This window comes from Corylus avellana, chromosome ca9 (assembly GCF_901000735.1).
Source record: "Corylus avellana chromosome ca9, CavTom2PMs-1.0".
Lineage (NCBI taxonomy): Eukaryota > Viridiplantae > Streptophyta > Magnoliopsida > Fagales > Betulaceae > Corylus > Corylus avellana.
The window spans coordinates 9,954,149-9,971,378 of record NC_081549.1 but is presented as its reverse complement, the minus strand read 5'-3'; the positions used below and the strand labels follow the sequence as shown (position 1 = coordinate 9,971,378).

The window sequence follows — 17,230 nt, the reverse complement described above, 5'->3', positions numbered from 1 at the left end:
GTCTCGTGAGGGTTTAACATGAATGATACTCACAAAAATTGTCAGCATTATGTCATTCAAAAGAATGAAACATAACAGAAATAACGGTTCTCATTCATTGGCAAACTTAAAAAGATAAACTCTATCTTCAAAATTCCAAGAAATCACAAGTTAAATCACTTACAAATGGCAGTTTGAGATACAACAAATTACAATTAGTGCAAAGTGAGCTAACACATGATCATGAGGCTTTAAAGTACTTCCACTATAAATGAATCAGCCTCTTAGAATTATTGGACTTCCTATCAGATGAAACAATCAAGGCATACATTTTTTTTTTTTTCTTTTTCTGCAGGTTGTGCAATGCTTAGTTCCCTTAAACTTTCTAATTGATACATTGCATCAAATTGAAAGTTCAAATAGTAAAATTGAAAATTTTTGAAATTTGGAGGAATCTTCTCAAAATACGTGGTAGTTCAAAAGTTTTAAATGAAGTTTTTCCGTCAGGTGTTTCCAATTTGATTTTGATATTGTAGAAGATGGGCCACAATACCAAACATAACACAACTTGATCCAAACTGAAAGTCATGGGCCATGTGGCATATAATATCTTAAGAAACATGGGCCAAGTGTACAGCCCACGTCTATAGATTCTAGAAATTGTTGAAATATCCTTAGTAAATCTAAATATCCCTCCGTCATATTTTAAATGTTAAAAGTGATAAAATAACCTTTATATCCTTGAATTTTTTTTAAAATTTTCAATTTATCCTTAATTTCAAATTAAAAATAAAGAAAAAAAAAACCTAAGGGTAATTTTATCTTTTTAGACATTTCCGTTGGGTTAACAGTTGAATTTGATGCATGGGGTCAATTGAATCAAATTGAAAGTTTAGGAAGTTAAATTGAGAGTTTTTTAAATTTGAGAAAGTTTTCTCAAAACACGTAGTAGTTCAAAGATCTAAAATGAAATTTCTCCAAATAACAAATCTGTTATCTTCTCTCATATTTTTATGTAAAATTGATGAGCCATATTTTTATGTAAAATGGCTTCTTAAAACTCACTTTTATCTAATTTCGCTAAGCCATTTTTAAATGTCTCTACATCCGATTAGCTATATTTTTATCTATTATATTAAAATATTATTAAAAGTAAGAAAATTTTTGGGAAAAAGAGAACATGTGAGACAAGATATATTTTTATCTATTCTATTAAAATATTATTAAAAGTAAGAAAAGTTTTGGGAAAAAGAGAACATGTGAAAGAAAAAATGGAAAAAAAATTTGGGAAAAATAAAACATGCAGAGAAAAAGTAAGAAAAGATTTGAAAAAAAAAAGAGAAAACAGATAAGAGAAACAATGAAAAATAAAATAGCTCCCTTGAAAAGTACTACTACATTTAGCCTTTTTTTTTAGCTCTTTCAATCAAATATCTATTTTACATTTTATTTTATTTTTGGCTAATCAAATGTAAGGAGTTTTTTAAACATTTAAAAAGTTATTTTAAATAAAAATAACATTTAGCTCTTCCATTAAGAATGTTCTTAGTTTGTTTTTTCGCTAACTTAGCCATCCCCTTCGGGGGCGTGAAACTCGTTAAATGACACAATAATAATAACATATACCCCATCATAATTTTTATTTTTAAAAAATAGTACGAAAAAAGAGAAGACCCACACCGTGCCCATTGCCATCGTTCAGTTCAACGATTTTTTCTTCTTTTTTTTTTAAGAAAAAGATCATTCTTTTAATCTAGACATAATTATCTTTTCCAAAATTTTATGAGTATTAACAAACATTTTTTACACGTTACTAAATGAAAGGCTTGGTAGATTGGCAGTAAGTGTTGTTTTTAACACATACTCTAAAAAAAAAAAAAAAAAAAAACGGTGAAAAGAAAAGGCACAACTCCAGCCAGCAGCCAACCATTTGAACAAGATGCTTTTACTAATGTATGAAAAATAATTTTATAAAAAAACTAGATACAAGCGTAAGGGTGATTACAATCAATTCCATCACCACCTGGGGGGACCGCTAGAGCAGCTGCTTCCATTTCAAAACATCCGTTACTACCTTGGAAATAAAATTTATTTAAAGCTTGCGTGGGTTCACCAACCTCCACCACTGCTTCCAGACCATCCATTTCCAGGCTGGGACTGTGAAGAGCTCTTGGGGGAGGGGGCGGTTCCCCAACCGGAACTCCTATTATCAGCACCAGCAGCAGCATCATTTCCACCGGCAGCACCCCAATTTCCTCCGTCGGCACCACCACTTCCATTGCCCCACCCACCATTGTCACTGCCACTTCCACCACTACCCCAACCACCTGGGAAAGCCTCCCTGCCAGGAGAATTTTGAACTTTAGCACCTGGAAAATTTCCCCAACCATCTTCCCCGTCCTTGCTAGCCGAATCCCCCCATTTACCACCATCATAACTCGGATCCTGTCTCTCCTTCCCAGAACTATTTCCTCTATTGCCATTATACGAGCCTCGACCACGCCCACCATACGGCCTAGGCACCCCACTTGGATGCCCATCTCGACCACCACCACCATTTCTGTGATCATTTCTTCCTGTAAAACCAGACACACAAGTCACAAAAACAGAACCAATGCATTCATGCAAGTGTTGATGCATAAAACATAAAAAAGTCGCAAAAACACATTTGATGTTTGTTTCTGCAGAGTTTACCTGTTCTTGAACCAGGTGTAGAAGAACGATCCCTGTCATAAGACTGACCTCTCCAACTATCCTCATTCGTTGAACCACCCCAGCCACTACCCATGGATGCACCTGATGAGCCCCCAGTTGCAGGGCTTCGCATTGGCACCCTAGCAGCAACTGATCTCAAAGATTGTGCTGACTGAGGATCATCAACATGTCTCTGGAAGTATGCCACAAGCCGATCAATGTCCTCAAACATCCTTTTCCGGAACTTGAATCCCTTCGGATATAGACCAACATATTCATGGTGTGGATTTGTACTCCTTATAAAAGTCAAGATGAATGTGCCTGGATGCTCATCAGAGATGCCAAAACAATAAACTATCCTCATAGGATACTCTGATTTCTCAATCTTTAGGAGTTCATCAACTTCTGCTTTTGTGCCCTTTCTGAACTTGCGATAATTTAACATTGCCTTTAAATGAGACACTAAGGGATCAACATATCGATCCATTACCTAGGGTTTCATTCAATAAACACATGGAAAACGGTTATCAGTTTACCTATGCCAAACTCATATCCATAAGAGCAACATCAATAGGCACAAAGCTCATGCCTCCACCCACCGAACAACAAGAAGGATACAATATTGCTTCGCATCAAAATCATATTTTTATTCAAATGTCTATTTGTCTACAATTTGTGAACTAAAGTATTTTGAGCTGCTGCAATTTAAAGCTAATCAACAATCCACAAAGGACTTTTTTCTTACCAGAATAATACAACATCTACATATTTCTACCATTTAGGAACGACAACTAAAAACCTTTGGACAGTTACAAATGCATTCCATCTTTTCCTTGATAAAAGAAATTCTCGACGTTATTCTGTGATTAGTTCTACTCATTTAAGACAGAAGGCATTCCAATTCAAGATAGAAGGTATTCCAAAAAAACAAACCATACATAAGCTGATTTGCTTAGGTTATTTCAAGCAGATTCAGCTTGCTTTGGGTGCGAAAACTCCTGACATCAATTATCAGAATGCCCCATTAATCAATATACATGTTGCACAGATTACTTGTCAAAAAGAAAATGTCAAGCAGATTCAGAACCTACAGCACTTTTCCGTCATCATCAATATTATAAATAAAGCACAACCAATCAGCAAAAAAAACCCCTGAAAAACAATACTGACCTCATCCAAATCCTCAAAAGTGTCTTCCCCAATTTTCAATGTCTTCCCAATACGAAGTAAGCTTGTGATGTCCTTATGCTCCTTTCCACCTTCGACTATGTCCTTGTGAGCATAAACTCCATCATAAACTTTGAGAGTTAGAGTTAAATGAGAAGGCCCATGACGACTGGGACTGATAATACTTTCCCCTGGATCCTTGTCCGACAAGAACTGTAGGACATAGTGGAGGAGAATTCAAAGTCTTGCCAATATAAAGGGAAAGTTATGACACACAATAAAAGGACAAGTATATACTCGTAAATAAAATTATATCTTGGTCTCTTCAAGAAATGGTACAGTATGATTTAAATCCTACAATTCAAGTAACAAAGCACAATATCAACAGATAAGACTCAAAACAATTTAGACAAACCTTGAGCCATTTAAATCTGAAAAGCAGAGTGGAATTTGTCTTGAAAATCATTATACAAAAAAAAAAAAAAAAAACCCTCAACTTGTCAAGTGAATAAATAACACTTTCTTTGAACCAAAGTGTTCCTTATAATGGCATGCAGATAGAGCACCAACACAGAAAATTACAAAATCCTGTGAAACCAAAAAAGTACTCCTTCTACACCAATCTAGGGTCCACAGGCTCAGATTAAATTTTTTTCAGAGATAAAACTCTGAAACCCAAAAGTTGATGGGCATGGGTTGTCTTTCTAGAAAACATCTTTTTCCAGCTTTTGAAGAGATCACGGGTAAAACCACCATTTTCCTTTCTTTTTTTTTTTCTTTTTTTTTTTGAAGTAATTGGAGATTTTATTGATAAAGGGAAGAAACATCATGTTCAAAAATAGATTTTCCGAAAATCACAAACAGATGACGTCACTTCCCTCGCATACTCAAGATTACTGCCTGACGAGTGCAAGAAAGCTCTGCTCAAACCTCCTATGGGGTCCATGAGTTTACGAAAATATACGTAGTCTCATGCCATTGGATATTAACAAAGTTATTGTTGATACCATACCTCCTTTGCTTCATCTAAGGTTATATTCTGGAAGCGGGGGTGAACAATCATCCTTGGCTTAAAATGCTTCTTTGCAAGCTCCTTTTCTTTGCGAGCTTTGTCTTGCTCACTCTGTAGCCTGCTCCGATCTTCATGGTAGTAGGGATCAAGGTTTCTAGCATACTGATGTCGATTACTTCGCATCTCACTCTCTCTAGAAACTAGGAAAACCTGATACCTGTTCTTTTGAATTGATTTAATCTTGCAGGTGACAATGTCACCCTCATGTAGCCTGTCAGATAACTCAGGACTCTCCCTCCAGTCATCTGAATAGTCTTCCTTCATGAGCATCCCAGTCAATCCAGACTCAAGCACACATATTGCTTTTTGAGCTTGCACCCTGCGGACTGTGGCTTGCACAATTCTCCCCTCAGCAAGGGTGTCCTCGGTCTCACCTGAAATCATATAGAATTCCTCATCTTGACTTGGCTCTTCATATTGCTTACGCCAATCCTGAAACCCCTGCATTAGTTCCCTTTTTATATCGTAAAAAGTCTCCCTCTTATTCTCACGGTTCTTGCCTTTAGCATATGCATCCACATCAAGGATTCTCAAAATATTAGGCCGGTCTCTAACATGCTCTATTGCCATCTCCAGTGCATCGTCATCATCATTTGCATCACCACGTATGTCCTCGTCATAAACATCTTTGGCCAATTCTTGTGCAAGGCCATAAGATTCTGGATGTATTCTTGTATCATCCAACAAATCAATGAACTGACTGCTGCTAGCAGCCAATCCACTCCGCCGGACACGCAGAAAACCAACCGCATTGACGAATACCTTTTTACCAAGTCCATGCACTGTGACAAAGTCCTTTCGGGTAAAAATTGCCCCAGCTCTTACCAAAGACCTCTGTAGAAATGATGCCTTTCTGGGTCCAAGCCCAGAAATGAACTGCAAAGGAGCAAATAACCATTCATGGCTAATAGCCAAATTAATGTCAAGGCCCACCTGATTTGTGACATCTACCATAACCTGTTCAACCATCCCATACTTCTCATCTGGGGTGAGAAAGTTCTCTAGTGAACTAAGTTTCCATGACAAGATCTCCCTTCCTGGCCCACAAAGTGTAGCAACCATTGCCAACGGATTTTGCAAATATCGCCCAAGAGCGGCAGCCCGCTTAACAATGCCTGACAAGAGTGAACAAAATCAATTAAAGAAATCTAAAAGAACACATTAAGGGAGAGGCAGGAAAAAGGTAACAAAGTAAGTACCTGGCTGTCCAGGTAGCTGGTCAGATGAGATCCGAGAGTTTTCATAAAGACGAGGTAAAGATTCGTCACCATAAACAATGCTTAGCCCATCCATCTCATGGCCAACATCTCTGGGATTTTCCTCCACCATCTTGAAAATAATCTGATAAACGCAAAGTGAACTAAAATAAGACCTCATGCATCAAATGAGAAACAAAGTACGTGAAGTGAATTACTGATTCCAAACAGAGAGATTCATAAAGTATCACATAGTAATGGAACTCAAGTCTCTGGGAAGCAAAAACACGTTTATATAACAGCCCAAATGCAGAAGGAATAGAATTGAAAATAAGAAAAGATATACCCTAAGTCCTATGTTTACATCAACCACTAATTAAAAACAAATAAAGATTAACAAAAAAACAAGATTCTCACTTCTCAAAACCACTGCAGTTGTGGATTACTCTTTTATTGTTCGGCATTGAGCGATTTTGAGAGGAAACAATCTAGTAAAATGTTATCCTACTGCTATGCCAGACTATATTATTCAAGGATGAAGATAAAAATTTTCTTAAATTTGTTTACACTGTTACCAGAAGGTTTGGCACCTCTTACTCCCTATGTATCCCAACAAGTCATTCTAGGAAGCTGGAGTGAAACTATCAACCGAAAATGTTAGATGTCAATTATAGAACACTACAAAAATCTAATCAACAGGAACAACACATGACATAAGTGTCAATCTCATTCCTCTGCCCCAGTGCTTATTAATTAACACAATGCAATCTGTTCACATCTGACCATGTCAGAACCATTAGAGACTCAAGAATACATCCAAACATGGAAACACAACACTTCTGCCACAAAATGAAATGCCTTCTTTTTTTTTCTCTATAAGTACTCAAATTAATTTTTTGAGATAAATGCAAAATCAATCCTTATGATTGGCCTAAATTAAAAATCGCTTATTGCAGTATAAAATATAATTCAAAGGTTCTCAGGGCAGGACAATATAACAATTTAGTCCATGCAGTCAAATTTCGTCAAAACATTTAACGGAATCCATTAGTGTGCCATGTCAGCACTAATAAAATGATGACACGTGTCACTCTTAATAAAAAAATATATAAATATATAAAACTAAAAAATTAATGCCACAAACTAATATCAAACTGTCCAAAAAATTCAAAGAAGAAAGCTAATAGAAGCTAACCCAGGTGGTGGGAGAAAGCTCTAAGAGCGAGTCTTCGACGCATGAGGAGTTGTAGTTGTAAGAGAAGGAGGAGAGGTCGGAGTAGTGCGTTGCAGTGGAAGAGGAAGAAGAGGCCGAAGCCAAAAGTACAGAGGACGAAGAGGAGGAATAGGACGAGGAAAGGAAGATCCTTGAATGGCCTCGGCCCGTAGTTGTAGGAGATCTGGAGGTATTGTGTGGGGTCGGGTTCAGTTTCCGGTGGTGGGTCGTCAGGTGGCTTGGAGAGGAGGGGATGGTTGGGGGGAAGGAGGAGGCATATAAAGTTATGGGTTTGTTGAGTTTCTCTGTGCTACCCATCACACACACTCACGCGGAGAGGGGTATGGAGGAATTGTTCTGCGTTTGATTGTTTAGCAGGACAGCAAGAGATGAGAAATCCTTCTGTTTAGGTGGGCATAATGGATCAGAGATGCCTTGCCACCACCTCTTCTCCTTTCTTTTTTCTTTTTTAAATTAATTTTTTAGTTTTATATATTTACATTTATTTTATTAAGAGTGACACATGTAATCATTTTATTGGTGCTAACCGTGGCACACTAACGGATTCCGTTAAGTTTTTTTTACAAAATTTGACTATAGAGACTAAATTGTTATTTTGGCTTACCCCGAAGACCTCTAAATTATTTTTTATACCGTAGGAAGCGATTTGTAATTTAGGCCAACCATTGCACTTTAACACACACATACTCTTCCAAGGAAACATAACTACAGTGAACCCTCTCAAAGCAGCACTATAATAAGAACATACACTGACAACAAAATGAAACAACAGTGGAGCATTACTTATTTCACGTCATAAGTTGCAAAACAAAATAGCTTGTTGTTTAAAATAATATTAATAAAACAACCACAATCATTGCTTAAATATTTAGGTTTTAACTCTTTAGAAGGTAAAAAAAAAAAAATATCAAAAGTAGTTCTAAATGGATCCATCTTACAAAAGCATATAAACCAAAGCCTAAAACTTAAATAAGATATATTTCTTAGACAGCAGTTTTCATTTCAGTTGACAAAAATTGGTGGAGCGGTACTAGAATTATCTTACAAAAGAGAAAAATCTGACAGATCCAATTTAGGAAGAAGGGAAGACACAAGAACAAGTGCACACTGCATCTCACAAGCACAGCATAAAATGCTACTGACAACATAAGAAAGAGTACCAGAAAACTACAAGATCCATGAACCATTGAAGCTACGCAAAGTGCCAAAAGTCCCAGGGATATGATAAATGCTCATCATCTCAAGAAGATTAACCCCACAGTAAGAATTCAATGACTACCATAGAAAGCTAAAATTATGCTCACCTCATATATATCCTCCTTCAGGCGAGTACAAGACAAATTCACAGCACCTAAAACAACAACATGTGGTTGGTGATCCGTCATGAACTTTAATACCCGTTCCTGGTCATTTTTCTTACGTTGTTGGTCAATAACATTTTGAGACCGCAAAGTGAGGGACCCAGTGTAAAGCACATCCAGAACCTCCCCTGATGAATCTAACATCACAAAAGTGGTTGCTGGCTTTCCAGGGCCCCAACAGCAAGCCATGACCCTTGGTGCAGCTTCATCGTCTGAGCTGATATCAGTTTCCTTCCGTTGATATGGTCCTACTGAAACTTTATTCCACAAAACATTCCCATACTCCATCAGTAACCAGTTTTTGGCTCTACTAGTTAACAAAGATCTTGCTTCTTTCTCCATTGAAGGTAGAAGAAAACCAAAAAGAGCATCCTGCAATATCAATTTCCTCTGCTCGTTCCAAAGTTGAGCAGATTTACTGACTCCATCACTAAGATAATACTCATTAAAGTCACTCATCAACTTATTTAAATCCTCTTCAGGCATCTTAATAGTAACTTGAAGAAGCTTCTCCTCCTCAGCCTTCTGCATAAGGAGCCACTGTGCATCATCAAATGCATTTAATGGCTTCTCACGCAACCACTTCACCCCTGCAAACTGATGAAAAGAATCTATTGCCGCATTCCCATCGGGTGTAGGACATGTTGATACCACAGCATGATCCATAAAATTGCTACGAACATGCTTCCTAACACATGGCTCACAACTTATCTCCACAGCTGCCTGGACAAGCCACAGAAAATTGGCAATCAAAAATTACAAGATGACCCTATGATCAAGCATTACATACAGAAGCTTTAGCATTGAGAACTATTGATGACAACAAGAAGCATACCATGTGCCTAGCTCCTTTAAGCACAGCTTGAGGTGTCTCAAACATAGCACATGTAAAATTTGAAGCCATCTCTTCTGGTGTTTCCTTGGGATCCTCCAACTCATCGTTTCTCTACAATCCAATGAAATGAGAAACTTAAGTCTCCATTCAACAGAACAAAAAAAAAAAAAAAAAATCCAAGAAATCAGATTAATTTACCATCTTTTCTAATGATAGCTGCAATCCAAATTGCTCAGAGCTGTAACCAAACTTGCTTGCAACCTCCCATAGGCCAGCTTTACCGCAAACACTATATAGTGACCTCCTCTTAGGCCTCTTGTATTGTCCTTCATCCACACCAACTTCACCAGATGGGAAATGCAAGTTAAACTTGGAGTCCACATCATCAACCTCCCTTTCTGATTCTGCTGCCTTGAGTGACTTCATAATTGATTCAAAAAGTTGCTGATTTAAATTGAGTCTTGTTTCATCATATACCCGTCGAGATTCTTCCTCGAATCGCTTATTGTAGTATGATTGAAGAGCACTCTTACGCTTCAGCAGCATTAGCCACTTTCTGTCCAAGTCTTGAATTGCCCAAAGTACCTTCATGTAGCAAATAGAAGTTATTTGCTGATTTAGTCCTGCCGTTAACAAGAAACAGTTTATGTCTACAAGTGCAATACATACCTTGTGCCACTTAAGAGTGGGAGCCCCCTCATTCTTATCCTGATTGTCATCATCTACTTCAGGTTGCTCAGGATCTTTGAACAGGCTTAGGCACTCCTCCTTTCGATACATAGCAATAAAGGGGATCTGAAGGCATGAAGAAAATGCCAGAATAATAAGATAAAAATCAGATCAAAGAAAGTGAGGCTACCAACTTAGAAAAGAGAATACTGACATCTAACTTCTGCACATGCAATAGGTCCAAAAATCTCATGATATCATCCTTGTTAATAGAGAGATCCCACCCATCCTTAGGAGTCCCCCTGCCTCTCTTGCCAAACAATGGTATTGTACCAGTTGCAAGTTGACTATGTATCCAGGCGCTCTCTTCATCTATGCTAACTTCATCCAATGGAGGGGAACCAGCGCTTTCTTCAGTTATCTGCCAAATTTTATATATATTATTTATCACATGAAAACACCTAGGTGACATATGGAATAAATGTAATGGATTTAAAGGCATGTCAAACCTGCATTCTCTCCGGAACATCAAGGTCCCGAATCTGGTCATCCTTCTGTGTCATATACTTCTCAGACAAAACTATTGGTTCAAATTCATCTTCAAGTCTCCTTTCTCTATATTCGCTAGAATCGAAACCTTGCTTACGTTGCAGCAAGAGGTCATCAACATCACCAAATATTTCATGAGCTTCCTGCAAAGCAGACGAGGAAACTCCAGGTGCCCTCCTATTCCCAACTTTTTTTGGCCGCTTCCCTCCTCTACTAGAGTCAATTAAGTAAATAAGTTATTTAGTTAAACAATATGACATGTCAATATTAACAGAAACACACACAACACACTACAACATACTTGGGAGGAGCTCCATGCTCATCATCTTCATCAACAATAAAGTCTGCCATCTCATCCTCTTCACCAATGTCTGCATCCTCTTCATCTTCTGGTTGTTCCTCCTCCTCAGCAATGTCCTCAAGTGGAGGACCTACATTATCGCAGCATATAGTCAGTCCACAGTCAACAGGCACATATACCAATCTTTTTTAGAAGACAATACCTTCATCATCACCAAATAAACTACGCTTAAGCTTCTCCTCTGCAGTTCGCCCACTTTTACCAGTTCCAAAAATTTCCTCCTCATCAGAAAACCCAGAGGGTTCCTCCTCACCAACACCCTGGGCTTTTTTCAGCCGCTTAAACTTTTTGCTCTGCTCAAAAAGTTTCAACAAAAAACCTTGAGACATGAGCTATAATTCTTACATATGCATAGCTCTAGAAGGATTGAAAACAATGTTAGAGGATGAAATGAAAAGATATCAGGAAAGTTTACAACCTTCCAACGGGGAATAGTAATATTGTTGTCCTCCAGGAGCTCATAGTCATCTTCATCAAGTGTATAATTCTCTCTAAAAAAGTGGAAATGGAAATAGTTACAAACAACAACCTACCCCAGCTAGGGTATTTTGAAAAAAACTAAGGAAATGATGAACAAGATTTGCAATTTATAAAACTTTCACATTCATTAGAGGGGAAAAGAAAACACATATCAACTAGCCACAAAGTTTTTTTTTATAAGTAATTTTTGCCCCCAAGGGAAGGGGTAAATATCAACTAGCCACAAAGTTAACATGTTAGATCCAAAAAATTGAATAACATTTGTTTCTATCAGTATCAATTAATAAAGACAACTATTTATCTATTCTTTTTTTCTTACAATTTCCCAAGCACCAACAACAAAATCAAATTCATAAAAAGGAAATGTGCATTTTATAAAATTTAACAGCTCAAAGGAAGAAAATTCACTTTTTCTTCCTTTTTTTCTTCTTCTGCCTCTCCTCATCACTGTCTGCCCTCTCCTCTTCATCTTGATCCTCTTCTTCATCAACGTCATCCACTATAAATCCATCCTTCTCATATTCATCCTGCCCTTCTTCTGCATAATGAAAAAAATTAAAGGGTTATAGTCTCCACCAGAATATTCACCTTGATAAGATCCCAGAGTGGAAAACCCAGCTAAAAGTCCCCAAAAAAAAAAATGAGGAATTACTTTTCAATAGCACACCATTATCAACAAAATAAAAAATATAAATAGATAAAAAGTAACATCTGTATTACTTTTTGATATAAGTGACCAAAAAAAAAGTAACACGGGTGTTACTGACGGCCACGTAGGAAAGATATGAACTTGGCCTTGACCATACAACCAGAACATAAATTTTAAGGGTAAACATGAAATCTTCATGTAACAGTTGATTCATATCTAAAAGAACAATCAATTATAAAGAAGTATAGATAAAACTTCACGTCAAAAAGTTTCAAAAACCACAACTGAAACATTAGTCGACCACCAACTGGAAATGATTCCAACATGGAATATATTTGTTCAGGAAAATAAATTTCTGAAAACCATTCTTTCCCAGAAACTTCAAAGGAAACTATATAACAATGCCATCAAGCCTAACCCTTTTCAAAACCCAGTGTTATCACTTCAGGGAAAAATAAGATTTAGAATCTCATGCCTTGATTAAACCAAAAGAAGAAAAAAAATCCACAGCTCACTCACAATTTCTGAACTCTGTTGTCCAAAGTAATGAAAACCTTAAAAGCTTCTCCGCAAGCTTCACAACAACCAAAACACAATTAAGGTTTTCCCATCGTTTTTGTGCCCAAAATACATATTGAAATCCAAACCCTGAGCCAATAATTCCTTTATTTTCTCATCAACCAAACAGACCCCAAACACAGAAAAATCCTCTACCCAAAATCGTCATCAAAAACTGGTTTTAGAGTGCATTTGGCACAGCAATTTCTCAGACCAAAAGAGAAAATGTACTGTTTGGAGTGCATTTTTTAAAAATTACAATTTGAGCGTTTTCAAATCGCACTTAAAGGGTGCATTTTGAAAAAAGCAAAGACCAAACTGCAGTTTTACCAAACACTTAACTGCATTTTAAAAATCGCATGTTTTTAAATAGCAAACTCAAACATATCCTTACAGTTGGTTTGGCTCTGCAATTTGGAAGGCCGAAAGTGCGTTTTTAAAACAAAATAGCAGAAAGTGTGTCGTTTGGAGTTCGTTTTAACAAATAAAGGTTTGAAATTGTGGAAAAAAAAAAATCTATGTTTTCAAATTGCAGGTAACCGGATGCATTTTACAATTTTAAAGATATGATTTTAAAGGCCAAACAGAAATATTTTCAATGACTTAACTGCATTTTAAAAAGTCGTGTTTCGAATAGAATGTTTTCAAACCAAACGGAGCCTTACCCTCCATGCAACCAAACGAACCCTAATTCGAACACTAAAACCCTAACCCACCAATCAGTCCACAAAACCCGAACGAAAACAAAACGTAAATGAAACCCAGAGCCCCAAACCTCAAAAAAATTGGGCCTAAAAAGTGGAACCTAAAAGCCCTTACCGTCATCTTCATCCTCTTCATCGTCATCGCGTCTTGCGCCTCCATGGACAGGTTCCCTCTCGTCCTCTTCTTCGACCTCGACCTCATCTGCGTGGGAATCCAACAACAAGGGCGACAAATGTGAGAGACCCTGAAAGCTCTAGGGCTTTCTAAGTCGAAGCAAAGAGAGAGTCTTGGAGGGGGGGGCTTACCTTCTTCGTCCGAAACTACGGTTTTCCCCATTGTCCGAGAAGGAAACTAGGGCAACGAAGAAGAAACTGAGGAAGAGAGGCAGATAAAGAAAGCAAAGAAAGAGAGAGAGAGTTTGTGAATGCGCAAGAGAATCTGAGCGAAGCCCAAGAAAGCTGTGTGCAAGAATTGTGAGTGAGGGGGAAGAAGCGAAGATCTGTGAATTTCGTACGCGTGCGCGTGAGAGAGAGAGAGAGGCTGTTCGAATCTATAAATATGAGTGAAATAAGAGAATGTGTTAATGGTCATAACATAAAGCTTAATTACATAAGGCTTATGGCAAACTTCTCTCCTAAGTCTCATTTAAAAAAAATAAAAAAAAATTGATAAAGAGAATTTTGAGATTCTAAAAATTTGAGAAAAAATATTATTTGTTTGGTTTAAAATTCAATTTTTTTTTACACGTAGGAGAGAAATTGGCCCTGAGTTGAATTTGTGTTATGTCCGTATCAAACCTCATAACTTATATACGGAGGTTTTGTTCAACCAATCAAAAGTTGATTCTTAAGCCAAACTTCATAAACTTAAGTTTAAGGGTTAATAACTATTTTGGTGGCTTTGAGGTTTTTTAATTTTTCCCTCTAGATTTTAAAATATGAAACTAGAACATCAGATTTTAGAAATGACCAAATTACCGCCTTCAGTTTGAAAAATTCTATGGAGGTGACCGAACCGCCCTAGGGAGTGGCCGGCCACCCCCAGTTTGACCTTAAGGATGACTGAGCCACCCCCATGGCCCTTGGGGATGGCTGAGAATTTTTCAAACTGGATGTGGTTTGGGGTGTCAATGCGAGCGGTTAAAAACTGTCCGCTAACCGTTAACTGTATTAACCGCTATAACTGCCTAGCGGTTAGCGGTTTTTGGGTTTACTAACCGTAACCACTAACCGCTAACCAACTTTTTATATAATATATTTTTTATAATTATAATTATAAAAATATTTATATATATAACATAATCACTTGATCATTAAATCACAATTTTTTTAAAAATAATTAAATTACAATTTGAGTATTAATATATTATCACTATAATTTATATGATTATATCATGTAATCACTTGATCATTAAATCACCATTTTTAAAAAAAATAATTAAATTACAATTTGAGTATTAATATATTATCACTATAATTTATATGATTATATCACATGATCAATTGATCATTACATCATTTAATTATATAATAACAAATTATATATATATATATATATAATATGACATAACTCATAAGTATACCAATTCATACTAATACAACAATTAAATATCTAGAGACTTATTTCGAATGTATGTTATAAACTTATAAATTTATATATGTTATAAGTCTATATAAGTCTACATATGCATATGAATAATATAAATGTATAATATAAATACTTAATTATATGATTCAATGACAATTCAAATACTTTATTTAAGACTTAAAGTGAATCATATTATTAATGTATAATGATGATATGATTCGTATAATATCAAATTAAGTAATTGACATTGGATAAAACAATGACTAATTTGTGACTTATAAACACAATTTAAGTATTAATGTATTATCATTATATGTTGTGACAGTTGAATTTTTTTTTAAAAAAAAAAACAAGAAAAAGAAAAAGTTAACCGGTTATGATTTAATATTTAAGGAATTTTTTTTAAAGTACAAGTAAATGTAAATTTTGGGTCAAATATTTTTGATTTTTCAATATGGGCTCTTTTTATAGCAATTGGGCCCAAGAAGACACTAAAAAAAAAAAGCAGCCAAAAAAGGCCAAAAAGCCCTAAAAAAAAGAAGCCCAAAAAGGCCCGAAAAGCCTTAGAGAAAGCCCAAAAAGCCCAAAAAAAAAGTCCAATTTTGAAAAAGCGGTTAGCGGGCGGTTATCTATTTTACTAACCGCTAACCGGCGGTTAGCGGTTGTGGTTAGCGAAATCTACTAACCGCTAAGGCGGTTACGGTTAGCGGTTATTGCTAATAACCGCTAACCGTAATCGCCTTGACACCCCTAGATGTGGTGATTTGGTCTTTTCCAAAATCTGAGGTACTAGTTTTGTCATGTTTTAAAACCTAGGAGAAAAATTAAAAAACCTCAAAACTCAGGTACGAAAAAGGTTATTAACCCTAAGTTTCAAAAAAAAAAAAAAAAGAATTGAAGAGGTGGTTGGCTGGCCAACCTTCCCCCACTTGGGGTGGCGACGCGGCCACTCCCATGGCCTGTGAGTGACTCGCCGGCCACCCTATTGCTATGGGAGTGGCCGGCAAGCCACCCCAAGCCATGGGAGTGGCCGTGCAGCCACCCCCAAGCCATGGGAGTGGTCGTGCGGCCACCCCTTCAATTTTGTGTTTTCTTTTTAAAAAAAAAAAAAAAAATTATTTTATCTAAAGTATAATCTGGTGTGGTTGAAATTTTATTTTAAGTATAAGTTTAATGAAATTGGCTGATGTATTAGCTTCTTATTGGTGGTACAAGAGATGACTTTTGTGCAAAAGGTGCACTCGAGTCGCTCTCATGAAATAAAGGTAATAAAATGGGAAAATTAATTCATTTCGATCAAATGGACAAATCGTATAAGATATTGTCTACCTTAAGAGCATGTCACTCAACGAGTAATGCTATAAGTCATTTTTATATATTTATGTGTCCTAAGAATAATATGGTTCTTAAAATTACCATTGAATTTGTGATTGATTATTATTAAATTTTAATCAAATTGTGATTTTAAAAGTCACCTCATTTTTTTAGGGATACAAAATAGACTTTTATAATTACTCGTCACTCCACCGAGTAATGTTAAAAATGTTAAAAGTCTCTCTCGTGTTACTCTTGTATCTTTTTTAAAGATGATGTGGCTTTTAAAATCACTATTGAATTTTGTATATCTATTAATGTGGCTTTTTAGATTTTCTTTCCTTTGGATCAAGTATATCTATTAATGATTTTTATAAGGGGATTTTAAGGTATAAAGATAGATTTTTTTTTTTTTGGTGTTGAGTATTGACTTTACTTAAATTTCGATCATAATCTTAAACTTAGGGGTGTCAATGCGGGCGGTTAAAAACCGTCCGCTAACCGCTATAACCATTAACCGCTTAACCGTATTAACCGCTATAACCGCCTAGCGGTTAGCGGTTATTGGGTTTACTAACCGTAATCGCTAACCGCCTTTTTATATAATATATTTTTATAATTATAATTATAAAAATATTTATACATATAACATAATCACTTGATCATTAAATCACAATTTTTTTAAAAAATAATTAAATCACAATTTGAGTATTAATATATTATCACTATAATTTATATGATTATATCATATAATCACTTAATCATTAAATCATAATTTTTTTTAAAAATAATTAAATCACAATTTGAGTATTAATATATT

General features: G+C 36.1%; 1 protein-coding gene across 3 annotated transcripts; it reads right to left on the bottom strand.

Moving 5' to 3' along the window:
- Nucleotides 1-1,897: 1,897 nt before the first annotated feature.
- Nucleotides 1,898-14,047, bottom strand: LOC132191336 (transcription elongation factor SPT6 homolog). Of its 3 annotated transcripts, none has more exons than XM_059606289.1 (17): nucleotides 13,815-14,047; nucleotides 13,624-13,710; nucleotides 12,006-12,135; nucleotides 11,536-11,608; nucleotides 11,260-11,413; nucleotides 11,058-11,187; nucleotides 10,717-10,969; nucleotides 10,422-10,628; nucleotides 10,208-10,333; nucleotides 9,737-10,123; nucleotides 9,539-9,649; nucleotides 8,647-9,426; nucleotides 6,112-6,253; nucleotides 4,853-6,027; nucleotides 3,844-4,053; nucleotides 2,674-3,163; nucleotides 1,898-2,555 (listed from the first exon to the last, which is right to left on the bottom strand). In XM_059606289.1, exons 1-17 carry the CDS (start codon nucleotides 13,843-13,845, stop codon nucleotides 2,089-2,091), a joined length of 4,953 nt encoding a protein of 1,650 aa, XP_059462272.1. In that variant the 5' UTR covers nucleotides 13,846-14,047; the 3' UTR covers nucleotides 1,898-2,088. The 3 variants fall into 3 exon arrangements, with proteins under 3 accessions (XP_059462272.1, XP_059462273.1, XP_059462274.1); XM_059606290.1 differs by having other exon boundaries at nucleotides 10,717-10,966; XM_059606291.1 differs by having other exon boundaries at nucleotides 11,260-11,410.
- Nucleotides 14,048-17,230: the final 3,183 nt, after the last annotated feature.